The sequence below is a fragment of the Schistocerca cancellata genome, chromosome 4 (assembly GCF_023864275.1).
Source record: "Schistocerca cancellata isolate TAMUIC-IGC-003103 chromosome 4, iqSchCanc2.1, whole genome shotgun sequence".
Lineage (NCBI taxonomy): Eukaryota > Metazoa > Arthropoda > Insecta > Orthoptera > Acrididae > Schistocerca > Schistocerca cancellata.
Window position 1 is genome coordinate 551,985,843 of NC_064629.1, and position 18,305 is coordinate 552,004,147.

The window sequence follows — 18,305 nt, forward strand, 5'->3', positions numbered from 1 at the left end:
AATATATTGGGAAGCAGTAGTTAGTATCCCTAGTTCCCTAAACAGGCGTCTGCAGGATGTTCTTGAGTTCACACCACATATAACTCTTACTGCACATTTTTGTGCCTGGAAAACTTTAGCTTGACTTGATGAATTACCCCAAAAAATAATTCCATATGACATTATGGAATGAAAGTAAGCATAGTATGCCAGCTTTTTCATTTTTGTATCCCCTATGTCTGACACAATTCACATTGCAAATAGAAATTTGTGTAGACGCTTCAGCAGTTCTGTGATGTGCTTCTCCCAATTGAATTTATTATCAAGCTGTAATCCCAAGAATTTAACACTGTCCACTTGTTCTATCTGCTTGTCATTGTATGTTAGGCATATACTTGTGGGACACCCCTTACAAGTTCTGAACTGCATGTAGTGTGTTTTTTCAAAGTTTAGTGACAAAGAATTGGCTAGGAACCAGTGATTAATGTGCACAAATATTTTATTAGCCAATCTTTCTAAAACTACACTTGATTTGGTATTTATTGCAATGTTTGTATCATCGGCAAACAAAACGAACTTGGCAGCTGATAATGTTACTGATGAAAGGTCTACACCCACTGACAATCTGCACACATTACAGGAGCATGTGAACCTTTAATGTGATCAACTCTGCAGGCAGCCAGCTGTGTTTGCAGAAGTTCATGATTCTTTGAGGATAGCTGAAGAATGTGCACTGCCTGTGTGTTAATGGACAAATGGCTATTGCAGCATAACTTCTTTCTAATTTTAACCAGAACTGTTTCTTGTAAGAAAATATCCTGCATATTTAAATGGTTATAGAGGAACATGAGGCATAGTATATTGTTTGGCTGAGAGACTACTATACTCATTGACATTAGGAAGGCAATATGATTGTCTTTGAATATGGTTTGATGTTTGATGAAATTGCAACCTATATTGGAAGTACTACTTCTACACAGATGGATGTGTAGGATTATGGTGCAGAGAGAATCATACTAGAAATCAACACAGTAGTAGACCACAAATGCATTGTCAAAATGGAATGACAGATATCTCAACTGTATCGACAGTGATCTGTAATGGTGTTTCATTGTGGTTGTTAACGGAGTACCTTGAGCTGCCACCTAGACTACAGCACCAACCACACAGCAGTGTGCCAGCAACACAACAGCAGAAGATCACGCCTCCAGTTGCCAAGGTACCAGGTGGTGCTACGCTCTCTGTATATGGCGCTGCTATTGTTGGCACTATCTTGCCTCCATGAGTCATGCGTCTCCACCACAATTTCTTGGTATTCTTCTGCGAGATGGCTTTATAGAGTTGCTGTTTATCCTAATTTCTACCCAACAAATTGCAGAAATATAACACTTGTGGCACAATAGAGTGTAACTTAATTTTCTGCACTTCATATGACAGTGTCTAAAATAAATGTTTAATGAATGATGAATTGAACAGAGGAGATCCAGCAGCATGGCCTCCACATTCATCTGACCTTAATCCTTTAGATTTATGGCTGTGGGGACATTTAAACTCATTGGTGTAGTCTTAGATTAGATTAAATTTACTTTAATTCCAATTGATCCATAGTGAGGAGGTCCTCCAGGATGTGGAACATGTGAGGAAAACAATAATACATGACAAATATTTACAATTGAAACAAATAAGCCAATGTACCTTCCACAGGTCCCAAGTGGAATGATCGTCATTTTTTTTAATGAATGCTATATGAAAGAATCATTTTACAAACACTAATGCACTGAATTTAAAATAAAAAAGTTTTTTTTATTTATGAAGTAATAAACATGTAATATAACTACTACAATACTTATTTACAATGAACACGTTACTGCACTGTGATGGTGCAGAAGTTAGATTGTACTTACACACACACACACACACACACACACACACACACTTGTTTACAATCAACACATTACTGCACTAAAATGGTGCAGAAAATATATACACAAGTTCATTGGTCCTACTGAGAAATTTGTCAATAGAGTAGAAGGAGTTGGCCACCAATAAATCCTTTAGGCTTCTTTTAAAGTGAATTTCTTTTGTTGTTAAGCTTTTTATGGCTGCTGGCAAGTTATGGAAAATGTGTGTTCCTGAATAATGCACACCTTTTTGTACAAGAGTAAGTGACTTTAAATCTTTGTGAAGATTATTCTTATTTCTAGTACTGATGCCATGAATTGAGCTGTTGGTTTGAAAAAGTGATATATTTTTAATGACAAATTTCATTAAGGAATAAATATATTGGGAAGCAGTAGTTAGTATCCCTAGTTCCCTAAACAGGCGTCTGCAGGATGTTCTTGAGTTCACACCACATATAACTCTTACTGCACATTTTTGTGCCTGGAAAACTTTAGCTTGACTTGATGAATTACCCCAAAAAATAATTCCATATGACATTATGGAATGAAAGTAAGCATAGTATGCCAGCTTTTTCATTTTTGTATCCCCTATGTCTGACACAATTCACATTGCAAATAGAAATTTGTGTAGACGCTTCAGCAGTTCTGTGATGTGCTTCTCCCAATTGAATTTATTATCAAGCTGTAATCCCAAGAATTTAACACTGTCCACTTGTTCTATCTGCTTGTCATTGTATGTTAGGCATATACTTGTGGGACACCCCTTACAAGTTCTGAACTGCATGTAGTGTGTTTTTTCAAAGTTTAGTGACAAAGAATTGGCTAGGAACCAGTGATTAATGTGCACAAATATTTTATTAGCCAATCTTTCTAAAACTACACTTGATTTGGTATTTATTGCAATGTTTGTATCATCGGCAAACAAAACGAACTTGGCAGCTGATAATGTTACTGATGAAAGGTCTACACCCACTGACAATCTGCACACATTACAGGAGCATGTGAACCTTTAATGTGATCAACTCTGCAGGCAGCCAGCTGTGTTTGCAGAAGTTCATGATTCTTTGAGGATAGCTGAAGAATGTGCACTGCCTGTGTGTTAATGGACAAATGGCTATTGCAGCATAACTTCTTTCTAATTTTAACCAGAACTGTTTCTTGTAAGAAAATATCCTGCATATTTAAATGGTTATAGAGGAACATGAGGCATAGTATATTGTTTGGCTGAGAGACTACTATACTCATTGACATTAGGAAGGCAATATGATTGTCTTTGAATATGGTTTGATGTTTGATGAAATTGCAACCTATATTGGAAGTACTACTTCTACACAGATGGATGTGTAGGATTATGGTGCAGAGAGAATCATACTAGAAATCAACACAGTAGTAGACCACAAATGCATTGTCAAAATGGAATGACAGATATCTCAACTGTATCGACAGTGATCTGTAATGGTGTTTCATTGTGGTTGTTAACGGAGTACCTTGAGCTGCCACCTAGACTACAGCACCAACCACACAGCAGTGTGCCAGCAGCACAACAGCAGAAGATCATGCCTCCAGTTGCCAAGGTACCAGGTGGTGCTACGCTCTCTGTATATGGCGCTGCTATTGTTGGCACTATCTTGCCTCCATGAGTCATGCGTCTCCACCACAATTTCTTGGTATTCTTCTGCGAGATGGCTTTATAGGATAATGTCTGTCAGCTATTGAGTTAATGTGGGGAGTTCACTGTTCTCTGGACTTTTAGACTACCTAGACTACCCTGGACAAGTACTCCCCCAGTCAAAGTTCCATTCACTGAGCACACAGTACACTCTGGGCTTTATCACAGGCATACTGTGGCTCTCCAGTCAGGGCCTACTGACTTACATGTCACATCCAAGTCACTGAGTCATCACAAGTGCGTCAACCATGGATGACGTCGATGTATGAACATTTCCTGGTTAGGTCAGTGATACAATATTAGGACAAACTAGGTAGTGTCACTGACTATTTTAGCATACACAGTATGGCTCACATTTTCTAAGAAACTGTTTCTGTATTTGTTCAGAATACTGAGATAAGTTCCATTGATCTTTAGCTGTCTGGGCACATTCATTAATTAGTGGCATGAATCACACATGGACGATACATCAGTTGGCAATGAGGGTAAAACTTCTCTGCAACATTCTCATCCCACCAGTTGGTGACATCGTTCACATTGCCGGCCCATGAGCCACCATGTCTCATGCTGCTGGCCCTTGTTCCACTGGCCTGCCTCATGCCCCTCTCTATCAGGCACTTTCCTTTGCTTTCTGTGTCCTTGGCACCTGTTGACACCATGAACTCTCCCTCTCTGTCACTTCACTCTCTTCCATTCCACTGGCCATGGCTTTTCCCTTGTTAACGGGTTGCCCTCAGTTGCTCTTTCCTTTCCACCTGTCCTCTACACTTGACCCACACCCTTGGGGCTTGGCCCTCCATCCTCTCCTGGCCCTCTTCTTTACTGAGTGGGAGTCACATTCACCTCACACTCTTGCTCTCTTCTCCAACAGGTGACTTCTGAGCATGTGTTGTGCCTTCTGACAGACTCCACTGTGAGTCGTCTTGGTCCGGTCGCCACCCCTGAACATCTTTGGTCATGATTGTATCCTGTGACTTTAGGGGGCCCTCTCATCTGTGCTGAAAGCCTGCCTTTCCTTGTCTGGACACCCTCTGTGGCACACCATCAGATTTCCCATGTAGTCCTGTTCTGCGGTCCTGGAAGTTTTGCCGTATGGCCTGGCCACAGCAGATCGTGCCACCTTTGGTAGCCCAGTTGACCTTTCTCACTGACAGCCATGCACATATCTTATTTCCACATTCACTCTTCCCTATTTTCAGCCAAGTGGACTGCTCTTTCTTCGCAGCCACCTCAGTCCTGCCAGCCTTCAGTCCTCGCTTTTGGGCCTGAGTCTCCACTGCCGACGACACTCCTCCTTGATGTCCCCAAAGCCTCTCCCTTGGGGAAGAGGGAATGCAGTACCCTTGGTGGTCACCTACATCACAGTCACTGACCACCCAGGAAGATGGTTCCACCAGCTGCTCTGTATGAAACAACTCGTTGTTGATTCAGTTTTGGTACATATTTCTCATACTGCCATCATTAAGCAGAAATCTGTCTTCTATGGCCCATCCACCAGCTACCCTTCAAGTAAGCCAGCAACACAACTGTGGAAGATCACACCTCCGGTTGCCACTGTATCAGTGGCGCTATGCTTACTGTACATGGTGCTGTGCTTGCCATTCGTAGTGCTGCTATTGTTGGCACTATTTCGCATCCCCGAGTCACGTGATACTACCTCACTTGCATGGTATTCTTCCACTGGATGGCCAGAGTGCCCTGTTAGGACAGACCAGGCAATATCAGTGACTATGCTAGCATAAATTATATGGATTGTACCTTGTAAGAAACTGTTACTGTAGTTATTCAGAAGACTAATAAAGTTCCTTTGTTACTTGGCTACCTGGGTACAGCCATACATTAGTAGCACGTATCACACAAGTAGGTCAAATCAGTTAACAGCATATGGGAGCACTACAGTTGGCATGCCATTGTTCATCCTTCACAGTTTACCAGTATATGTTGCGTCATTGACTATGTGCAATGACTCCAGTGTGTCAGATACCCTGATACTAAATCAGTGATGCCTGCAGATGCAGTGTCTCCCATAGTTCCTGGAATAGTGAACTCTTAAACTTGCAACAATTACCTCTATCACCTAGCATTTTTCTCATAAATATTGCATTTTTTTTTTACAAGTTCTTGCTAGTGTTGCTTGTTAATACTAATTTCTGTTTGTCTTTTGGAATTATTTCTAGATTTTATCCAATTGGAACTGAGGTATCAAGAATAATTCAGAAGGATCTCATTCTGTCTGGTTATCATGTCCCAAAAGGTGTAAGTAGATATCAGTTACAAATTATATCTTGGTTTGTGGCTGAAATTTGTCTATACCCAACTGCTTCAATTATCTTAAATTTTCTTTTCTCAGCAGATGATTGATTGAGATAACACACACAACTCTTAAATAAACTTTCAAATGGTTACATTAATAGACTTTTTCCGTATTTTTCCCAGAAATATTTAAAAGACCACCATCAACTTTTTGTTTTGTCTGTTCGGCATTTGTATCATGCCATTGGGTTATAGTGTGTTTTTTTTTCCATTCTACTTTATTTGCTGTGTTGATTCATACTTTATCTCTATTGTTCAAATTTAAAACTTTAATTTTTAATGAATTTAAAGTTTTTATTATTGAAGTACAGTGTCCTCAATAACATGAATAAATCATTTTTAGTATTTCTGGTGTGTTGCATTCAGTATCATATAGATTTGGTGCCGTTTCTTTGCTGTTTGTAATATTCCCGTTTTTTGCCAGATGTGTCATTGAAATAATGTTAACAAGGAATCTGTTTTTTCCCCTTGGGCCTCATTTGCTACATTTTGGTCTGTACTTCCACTCTTCATTATTATTATCCCTTTTATGAGTCAGTCACAACTCGTTGTTAATTCAGTTTTAGTACATATTTCTCATATTGCCATCATTAAGCAGACATCTTTATACACTTTTTTATTTGTACTTTTTTAGGAATGTTTCTCATCTGTTTTCACCTAGCAAATATATCTCTTCAAGAGATACAGTATCAAGTTACTTGATACTGTATTGTTCCTTCTTTAGATAGTGCTATCTCTTCCTTGTTCATCTAGTTTGTTGTTAGTCACCAGATATTCTGTCATTGAGGTGTAACTCCTATTTGTCCAAGTATACTTGTGTATTAGTAAGTTTTAATTTATTGAATGTTACAGAGTTTATAAGTATGTTTCCCTTCTTCTTACATGTTATTTCTCTGTCAGGTACAAGGAAATTTGGTGTAATGGTATTGCCTACCCTTTCATTTAAATCCCCTATTATTGTGGCTTGATTATCCTGATTAGACTTGCTGAGCACATTTTGCAGATCACTATAGTGGTTTTTTTGAGAAAACACACTTACTTACAGTCTAGTAAGACAAGTAAGTTGTATTTACCAAACATGTTTAACATTTATGTATGTGTCACATTAAGAGAATGAGAAGATAAATTTTAAAAACAATTTTAGTTGGACAGTAACATTATGCTCAGCTCAATTCAGTTTGTCAGTGATCTAGTTTTATTTTATGATAATAAAACCAAATATCAGTTAACTATTCACATCCTAAGAAAAGCATGCAGAGAATAAAACATGAATATTTCTTCCAACAAAAGATGAGTAATGACCTTTGTGTGACCAGAGCCAAGACATCAAAGATTGTAGTTAACAGTGATATTATAGTATATTATAAATATTAGATTATTTCACTTATCTGGGATGGAAAGTAACTTATGGCTAGAGCCAAGGCATAGAAAAGAAGAATAAATAAATCCAGTTTCATGTATGAAAAATTACCAAAAATTTGGCAGACAAAGCACAGAAAAGATCCTTCAATGAAATTCTGCCCCCACTCTCACTTATTGAAGAGAATGTTGTATCTTTACTGACAAGTATAATACAAGCACAAGAAATGAGATTTTTCAGAAGACTAGAAGACTTTGTGATGATGGATAGGATTAGAAATGAACCAGTTAGAGAAAAATCAAAAATATATAGCTCCAAAGGAGAAAAAAGGCCATAATTGTTTGAAATGGTATCACAGCAGGCTTTGTTGCCTAATACTGAAAGCAAAAGTGAAGAAGTGTTTGTATGTAAACATGGAAACTTTATTTGGCATACTTTGTGATTTGCAATCTGTTGCTTTTATATATATTCTTATAATACCTCCTCTGAAGACTATTTTGTAAGGTGCTAGGCCTCTCATGCTTCCCACTCACATTATACTGTACTGTTAAACAAAAAACAGTTTACAAGTATAAATCAAAAATAGTGTGGTCTGTCATTAAATCTGAATTGGGTATTAAAGTGTATGACTATGAAGTTTCTAAAATTAAACTCGAATATGACACCATTTGACATCCTATACAGTTATCACAGAGCTTCAATACATTTTTTAATGAATGATATGAAACCTGATGTCAGTGTAGCAGATTACCAGGAAAAGTAAATCCCTTTGGGATTGGTCAAAAATTTGAGTGTCCCACAAAATGGATCTGGAAAATATTACACTGCTGGTCATTAAAATTGCAACACAATGGAGTTGTCATGAAACAAATGTCTAATTGACACCAATTTTGCTACAGACACATATGACTAGCTTTCCAGCACAACTGCACAGAGTAGGTGGAAGTAATTATATCTACATTTTCTATACAGGGTGACTCACATAAAACTTGCACTGCAAAAAATATTGCAGAAATGGAAAGTGCTTTTGATGTGCATTTTTCACATAATGGATTAGTAGGCAGGGGCTCAGATTGTTAGCCAATAAACACGTAGTAATAATACTTAAAAAGTGTATTTTTTGTGCAAACACACATTTTTTGAATGAAACAATACCTATTGACATTAACAAACTTAAAGTAGGGTAAATTAGAATGTCAGTGGTGTTTGTTGAAAGGATTCTAGTGTGAGTCATTTACGAGATATCATATTTTGAAAAGCTCCCGCACCGATACTTACCATCACAGGTTGTGTTCTGAAGGACCAGTGGCAGTGGCAATGGCAATACACACTTCCTGTCTGGTATGGAATGACTACTGCCCATGTGTTAGCATTTCAGCAGAAATGTCCAAGCGGGGTGCAGTAATACGTCATTGAGTTTCTCAGGTGTAGTTGGTGTGTCCTTGTAAACAGTGTCTTACAGCTTTTCCCACAGAAAATGTTTACAGGCATCAAATCCAGGGAATGGGCGGGCCAAGGTACAGGTTCTCTGCATCCAATCCAATTTGAAAACAATTCTTGAAGACATGCTGAAGTACTTCGTTCACTACAGGCTGGACATCCATCATGTTGGTACTACTGGTTCCTCTTAGTCTGCAGAGGAACATCTTCTAGCACCCATGTAAGATGATCTCTTAGGAGTCTGGTACACTACAGGCTGGACATCCATCATGTTGGTACTACACGTTCCTCTTGGTCTGCAGAGGAACATCTTCTAGCATCCATGTAAGATGATCTCTTAGGAGGTTGTGATACTTGTGCACATTCAGCGTTCTGTCTATGAAAAACGAGCCTGTGAGCTGATGGTTCACTATCCCACACAACACATTTACACTCCATGGATACTGACATTCTACCTGACAATGCCAATGGTGCATGTTTCAGGTGTTTACTTGTCCATTACTGGCAAATGTGGCTTCATCACTGAACAAGATACATGAAACATCTGGAGTATCCTGTCTTAATGTCCACGTACAGAAGTTAACACAATTCTCATAATCATTTCCATGCATCTCTTGATGGATAGAGATATGATAGGAATGGAACCTATGTCGATGCAGAATGTGTAGGACTCTTGCCTGACTAATACCACTTCTTTGTGTGATTGTGCGGTAGCTAACGTGTGGATCAACTGCAACAGTGGCAAGAACATTTATTTCCCCCTATTCTGTTGTCACTTGATTCCTCCTGTTACATTGTCTAGATGTTACACTACCACCTTCACATAACTAGTTGAAGAGGTCGATAAATAACTGCCGAGATGGTTGACATTTATTGGGCTATCTTGTTGCATACACCGTAGAAGTCCAAACTGCATTCTTCCTACACTTTCCATACACCATGAGCATGTTGTCTCTTTTTGCAAATCCCATCATCCACTCATGAACTACTGCTTGGACCGTCACACACTAACTGACTAGCAAGTCACAGTGAACTCGAGGAACACACGAGCACACTGTAAGCAAACATAACAGCACTGTACCTAGTAACTACACAGGTTGAAAACAAGTGTTGGTGTGGAAAATTTTCAAAATACAATATCTCATAAAAGACCTGCACTAGAATCCCACAACAGACACCACTGACATTCTAATTTTCGCTAGTGTTAGTTTGTTAATGTCAATAGGCATTGTTCCATTTAAAAAGAGTATGTTTGCATAAATATTGACTTTTTAAGTATTATTACAATCTGTTTATTGGCTAAAAATACATGCCCCTGACTTTCAATCCATTCTGTGAAAACCGCACATGAATAGCACTTTTCATCTGTGCAGTATTTGCGGTGCAAGTTTTAGGTGATTCTCCTGTATAAAGAAAGATTACACAGTGGAATTTTCATTCAGAAATGACATTTGAATATTGATTGTTTGTAAGAATATTATGTTTTACCTTGTGTAAGTAGGAGAAACATATGCTGGCATATATCAGAATTTGACAGTGGGAGGATCACAGCCCATCAAGACTTCATTTAATAGTTCCACGATCAGTGCCCGAGAGGACAGAAATAGTTGACCCTGCCTTGCAGGACTGTATGGGGATGTCACATACTTCGAATTGGGAAATGGGCTCATTTGCAGTGAGACAAGTATCAACAGAGATAGTGCGATGACACGTGGAGCATCACAGATTGTCAGCACGGTGATCAGTGTTGTAGCTTCTCCTCACATGGCAGCAGAGGAGGCAGGCCAGCACTGGTGCACCCAACACGGAAGTGGCACCACATTATCTTTACAGACAAGTTCCAGTTCTGCATACGGCATCACAATGGATGTATCTGCATGTGGAGGGTCCAAGGAGAATGAACATTGCCAGATTACACTCGTCATTGTCATATGGGCCCAGCAGGTGGCACGATGGTGTAGGGTACCACAGGGTAGACAACATAATCACTTCCATTTCACATAGCTTGAAATCTGGACAGCAGGCATTACAACAGACACTCAGAGATCATGAGCTCAGTATGTCACTGACAGTAGCTATCAGTAGGAATGTTAAAAAAGTTAGGAAAATATTTCTTCATAGTGAGAGTCATAGGAAACAGATTTCAAACTGAGCGGTCAACATCAGACACTTATATCTGGGACTGTCAATGTTGAGTGTAAATGGACAAAATTCAAATGTATTGTACAATGTGCATTAGATGGGTATCTCACAAGCAAAGCCCTATTAGAAAGAGGATCCGAAAGTAAAGAGAAATTCTCCACAGATTTACACATGACCAAAGCCTTGTCATCAAATGGAAGTGCAAAGAAAATGAAATGAGTATGCGGAGATTCATGAGCAAAGCAGTCAACAAATTCAAAAGTAAAACTCTGTTTTTCAATCTTGATGAAAAAGGTTTGGTCTTATGTTGAGGTAGTAATCTGATCAAATCCATCTATATATTCACTCAGTGACCATACTGGCACAAAAATGGAGAATAACATAGAGAAGGCCAAATTACTGTATCCTGCTTTCCAAAATTATTTCACTGTGCAAGATCATATTCCAGTTCTTCCTCTCAGTCATTACACAAGCATCAAACTGACAGATATTGACATAAATGAAATAGAAACTTAACTAAACTTGCTCAACAGAGGGAAGATGACTGGATCTGATGAGATACCTATATGATTCTGCACATGGTTTGCAAAATAACTTGTGCTCTTCTAGCATCATTCTATTGTAGGTCACTGGAAGAACAAAATGTTCCAAACAATTGGAAAATGTACATGTCACTCTCATTTTCAAGGAAAATTGTTGAACAGATGAACATACTTGTAGGACTGTGCTACTGATGTCAGTCTGTTGGAGAGTTTTGGAACATGTTTTATGTTTATGTATTATTGTACTAGAGATAGAGACTGAACATCTCCTGCCCAGGGATCAACATAGATTCTGAAAACAATAATCTTGCAAAATTTAGTGCACTCTGTTCATCCAGTACATGCTGGTGCCCAGGTTGATGCCTTGTTCCTTGATTTCCAAAAGGCATTTGGACAGTTCCATACTGTTGCCTAAAGCATAAGGCACAAGCATAAAGGATGTCAGACCAGCTTTGTGGCTGGATTGAAGTGTTCCTAGCAAATAGAGCACAGCATGTCTTTCTCACTGCAGAAAAAAGACACAACAATAGCTTAGAGCATACCCCAAGGGGATGTTATAGAACCATTACAGTTCACAATATATAAAAATGACAAACAACTCTGTGCTCCAGGCATTCACAGTTGTGGCAATATGTCTTGCAAAAAGAAAAGCACATGCAGCTGTCTGATAATCTGTAATGAAACGCAACTGGTTTTGTGGCCTATAGCCACATCCTCAGGTGAATATCTGAACAGAAAACACATGAATGACTATCCATTTGGCCCAGTGGACCCCATGTCATAACATTACAGCCACAAAACCCTAATATTTACAATAGTTAAACATTCAATACTTTTAAGTCATTAAAGACATCAATGTAGGAACGATGGGAACCCAACCTCCACTGGTAAAACAACATAACTCCCAAATGCAGATAGTCAGCTAGAAAAGGGGCCAAATGGTGTGTACTTTATCCTCCATAAAAATGAGGTAGAACCTACAACCAATAACAATAAAAAATACAGAACAGAGGGAGCCTGGACAATAGCCCACACCAAAGTGGCAGTTTGAATACTTACAGATTATCCATCACATCCTAGTGGCAGCCTCCAAGAAAAGCAACAACACAAAAGCCATACTGAGCATGCAGCAAAGCATTGGTACCCAGAGCATAGCACTTGGGTCATGGAGACTGCCTCTGCAAGGTGGGATGAGCAGTAGATTAACCACATCCTGTATACTTTTACACAACTAGGAAAGGTTGGACACAGTCTCAGATGCAAAAGCACAGCCTGGAAAAAATTATGCTCAGTAATATTATTATTAATGTATCAATGTGGTCCAGGATGTTATTACTGGCAATTTAAGAACCTATAGTGGCTGACCAGCAATTGAGATTAGTGATGTCCTTAAACTTCTGGATATGATCCTTAGATATAATTATCTTAAATTTGGTGATTATACGCACTTTGGGAATTTGGGAAGCAAGGTCTGACTATGAGACATCCTTTGCTGTACTGCCTAGCAAATATTAGTAGACTACATTCGAGCATGACATCATGACTTTATTACAGGTGCATCGTGTTAATACTGAGATGTGGTGAAGGAATGTTAATGATATATTATTTTTGTCTAAAGGTATGAAAGAGAACTACTTTGATTTCATTAGGGAATTAAATAGTTTGCATGTAAATGTCCACTTCACCATACAACATAGTAAGGGAAGGTGATTACCTTATTTGGATTTGAATATTTACCTTCAGGGGTCCAGTGTGGAATTTGATATTTTCATAAAATCATCCACTACTTATTTAGTACTCCATCAGAGCTCAAACCACCCTCTTGCATGTAATATGATGGCTTTCCTATCTATCCCCAAGTCCAAGGAGACTGTTGATAGAGAGTATGAAATTGTCCTCTGTTTAGTCCATGTTAATGGATACAGCAAGAACTTGATAAATAACATTAAAAAGGGTGTATTATGGAAAAAATCAGGGTTTGGTAGGTTGCAGAGGTGTGATGATTACATTACAGAGGATAGAGGAACAGAAAAAAAGAGTACAGTGGTTACCACAGAGTTTTGTATTTTGGTAGGATCTCTGAAAAAGTGAGAAAACTGCTCAGTGCAAAAGATATAAGACCAGCCTTTTTCATTCTTGAGAAGATGAATGAAAGAGTTACTAATAGAGAAGAGACCCGACCATCTGTTAAAAATACTATGACACAGGTGTACTGTATCTGTTGGATGATTGTCGTACATGATATGTGAGGCAGGCTGGTCATGATTTCAATTTTAGGCTTAGGGAACATTATGACAAATATGACGCCACAGAAGGGTAGTGAAAAAGATCGTCTCCCGGTTTCGTTATTTATGTGACTGTTTCGTATGCAACATATGCTCGAAAAGGGTAGCAAGAGGCATTCTGTGCATGGAATGTATGTGTTGGTATCACGATAAGAGCGTCAAAATTAATCTGAAATTCATAAACAATGGAGACCAGTGGCAATGCCGTACATGTGTCAAACATTTAGCAGAAAACAATTTAAAATTCTCCATAACCCTTCAAGAAAAGGAAATTACCGCATTAAAAGAAGAACTAGCTGCAATACACTCTGAACACAAGGATCTCTTGAACAAACTCAAAATACTGAAGGAGAAACTGTCTGCCGAGTACATAACAGTGAGCTATCTCGTGGTTCTGTTGGCATCCCAGGAAGGGGAAAACGATGCTTTAAGGGAAGAACTGGCTGCGGCACACTCGGAACATGAAGAAATAAAGAAGAAAATGGCTACAGTGGATAGTGATCAACAAAATACTCGTGTATTGTGTTTGTGTGACCAGTAATACCGGAAATAACAAGCTTGTGAGGCCTATTGGAAATAAGGAATGTGATTTTAGTGCTACAATTAAACACTCCAGTAATGATGTTGGCCTATGTAGCAACAGCAGCTCAAAACGTAAAGGGCAACCAGGTCTAAAATCAGGTAAGACAATCATACATCAGAAAACGATGCAAACACAACTTTCAAACCCATGTTTACCCACCAATGATACCCAAAACAAAGTGCAAATGGCTACAAAATTCCGTGAAAAACAAAAAAACGAGTGAACAACAGTTTAAGGCAATCATCTTGGGCGACTGCCAAGCCTGCAATATATCGAAATTTCTAAATGAAGGTGATCACATTCAAAGTTTTGGTTACGTCTATCCCCAAGCAAATGCAAGGGTTGTCCTAAAAAATATTGATCAAAACTTTCCAAAAACTTGCACCTCTGACATTGTTGTAATTGCAGCAGGAACAAATGACGTCACCTGCAACAACAGCCAGAATCTACTAAAAACACTAAGAAACAAACTACCGTGCATTTCATCAAAGAAAGTGTTCCTAGTTTATGTACCATTTAGACACGACCTTCCAAACAGGTTGCGTGTAAACAGATACATAACAAACACAACTCACAAATCTATGAACTCTGTTCAAAATTTGCAAATGTCACCGTAATTGAAGCTAGCAAATTTCGCAGAGAACACTACACGCGACATGGCTTCCACTTGAACAACCTTAGCAGAAGAGAAATTGCAAATCAAATATCCAATCCATAGAGCAAAAGAAAGGGCAAAGCGGTCCTATAATACCTATTAGATTTAAGGAACAAAACATAACTGTAAAAAACCTTCACCCAAAGATAAAATCAGTGTAAACCATACAGGTTACGCCAACGAGGGTAGGATGTTAAACCCAGAAATTTTTTTATGGCCAAGCCCCCTACCTCCGCAGAGGCGACAAAAAAGAGCCGTCAGTGTCCACATACATACAGCTTTGCCATATACCACCAAAATGTACAGTCAGTAACAAACAAGCTTGCAGAAATTGAACTCCTATTCACAACAGACCTACAATATGTAAATGTAATTTGCATTACAGAACATTGGCTGAAACCAGACCAAATTAGTTCAGCTAGCATACCTGGTTACACATTAGCTTCCCACTACTTCAGGAAAAGCCAGAAAGGTGGAGGTGCTGCCATATTTATAAGAAATTCCGTGAACTACAGACGTTTTGACCAGTTTGACCACTTAAATAAAGAAAATGATTTTGAGGCAGCTGAAATCGAAATTCTAGAAGCAAATATAATCATAACATGTATCTATTGTTCTTCAACAGGCAATGTATGTGTCTTCCTAAAAAACTTTGAAATACTCCGAAACAAACTTCACCAAAACAAAAAGGTACTAATTTTATGTGGCGATTTCAATGTTGATTTCCAGTCTACAGGGCGTGTGAAAGGATCCCTACTGAATCTCACTAACTCATTCAGTCTGAATCCCACAGTAACATTCCCAACAGGTGCAAAAAACAACACTGAAACCACACTTGACCAGATATTTGTAAACTGTCCCTAACACAGAGTCGAACCTCTGGACACAGGCTACAGTGATCACTGTGGCCAAGCCGTATACCTTCCAAATGTTCTCCCCATAGACTGCAACAACAAATACACAACTAAAGTAAGAAACTACAGCAATGAAAACATGAAAATCTTCAATGATTCCTTAGCTGCAGAAACATGGAAGCAGAAAATACAGACAACAAAATGGAATCATTTCTAAACACATTTCTATATCACTTCAATATTGCCTTTCCTCTTAAACTCAAACGCATCACATCAAAAGAACCCAATAACAACTGGTATAAAGATTTCCTGCAGAAGAAAGAGAGATCTGTTGAAGTATTTAAAAAATAACAACACCATCCCCACCCCATCTCAAGAAAGATACATCAAGCAATATGTCAAAATCCTTAAAAAAGTCATAGTACTGGCAAAGCAAACAGCAAATGACAACTATGTGGCAACATCCTCAAACAAAACCAAGGCAATGTGGAGCATTATAAGGAACGAAACAAATCAAAAGCCACATAAACATGAAAACACTATCCTGATCCACAACAACACCAGAGTTACTAATCCACAAGAAATTGCAAATATCTTCAACAATTACTATGAAAATATTGTTAAAAATCTGTTACAAAGCTTCAAAAAACCCACACTGAACAGACAAAACAAAATAACAACTTCTTTAGAATCTATATTCTTCTGAGAAACAGCTCCTGAAGTACCTCAAGAATAAATTCTCATCTGGAATCGATGACATCCCAGATTTTATCATCAAAAACTGCATAAACAAAATAGTTCTCCCACACTCAAATGTGTACAACTCATCGTTGATGGCAGGTACATTTCCAAAATGCATGAAAGTGGCTAAAGTCATCCCAGTCTTTAAGAAAGGTGAAAAACTGAACGCAGAAAATTACAGACCCATATTGCTGTTACCTGTGTTTAGTAAACTTTTGGAGAGACTAGTTCACCAAAAACTAATAAATTTTCTTGATAAGAACCAGATACTATCTGATGCCCAGCACGGTTTCAGAAAAAACAAATCCACGACAACTGCCATATATGAGTATTTACACTGCACCCTAAATGCTTTAGACAAAAAACAAAAAGCAGTTGGGCTCTTCATAGATCTGTCCAAGGAATTTGATGTCATAGACCACAAGATTCTTCTCAACAAACTGGAGTCATATGGCTTCAGAGGCACCCCACTAAACTGGTTCAGCTCATACCTGACAAATAGGAAACAAAAAGTTTCAATAAAACATAACAACCAAGGACATATCGAAACATACTACTCTGACTATTGCAATATTACACAAGGTGTGTCCCACGGCTCAATACTTGGACCAGTGCTCTTCCTTGTGTACATAAATGACCTACCGTCAAACATCAATGCCAGCACCAATACACTCTTCACAGATGATACCAGTATCCTCATAACAATCAAAAATGTGAACATGAACTCCAAGAGGCCATAAATGGAAATACAGACGAACTTGGTGATTGGTTTAAGGAAAAAAAGCTCATAGTTAACACAAAGAAAACCACTTACCTAAACTTCCACCTAAGATCAAATAAAATTATGCCTGATATGAAATTACAGGGTTCCCAAAACTCTCCAAATACAGAAACAAGATTTCTAGGCCTATGGATTCAGGATAATCGAAAATGGCAAACACACGTTAATAAAACTAATAGTAAGCTAAACCAAGCTATGCCCTACGAATCCTTGCATACTGCACAAGCCCAGAAACTGTTCACACAGCCTACTATGCACAATTCCACAGTGTAATGCAGTGTGGTATTATATTCTGTGGAGACTCTACACATAGCCCAAACATCCTCCTCACTCAAAAGAGAGCTATAAGAATAATGAACAAGGCAAAGCCGACTGATAGCTGCAGACCTCTCTTCCAAAAGTTGCTCATCCTACCCCTTAGCACCCTGTATCTACTAGAACTATGCAAATTTGTAAAAAGTAGTATTACAAAATTTAATAAAAATGTAAATGTCCATGACTATGGTACTAGACAGAAAATAGAACTCCATGTTGAAGAGATGCACACCTCTGCCTTTAAAAATTTTCCCTTCAACAAAGGCATTAAAATATACAATAGCCTGCCATCAGAAGAAAAAAAACTAAGTCCCTGACTGTATTTAATAAAAAATTAAAATCATTCCTGCTTGATCATTGTTTCTACAGTGCAAGTGAATTTCTGCTCCACATGGGTGGAAAGAAACATGAAACAAATTGCAGCAAAGAATTTCGTAAAGAGTAAAACATTAATGCAAGTATGTGCAAAAGTCTTTCATCTATATCATTTGCTACTAAGCAAATTAAGTGCAGAAAGAATATCCAACCAGGTACTGTTGTGTATATGTGTTAGAGGAATATAGCACTAAAATACAAATGTCTGACTGAGTATGTAATTTGTGTGTCCATAAATTCATGTGTCCATAACTTCTCAGAAAATATGTAGGTAAGCTCATGTTTGTGTAAACTTTTGGCATATAACTTCATGCCAGCAAATTATCACAATGTCCAACATCAAATGTATGTTTGTGCATCACCATGTGCA

The 18,305-nt window shown here is 38.3% G+C and overlaps 1 protein-coding gene across 3 annotated transcripts in view; it reads left to right on the forward strand.

Moving 5' to 3' along the window:
• Positions 1 to 18,305, forward strand: part of LOC126185173 (probable cytochrome P450 CYP44) — a 244,453-nt gene that overhangs the window by 193,005 nt on the left and 33,143 nt on the right. For all 3 annotated transcript variants that reach the window (XM_049928016.1, XM_049928018.1, XM_049928017.1), the window contains one exon: positions 5,727 to 5,805. In XM_049928016.1, the coding sequence (XP_049783973.1) occupies positions 5,727 to 5,805 (79 nt within the window). The remainder of the gene's footprint in view (positions 1 to 5,726; positions 5,806 to 18,305) is intronic.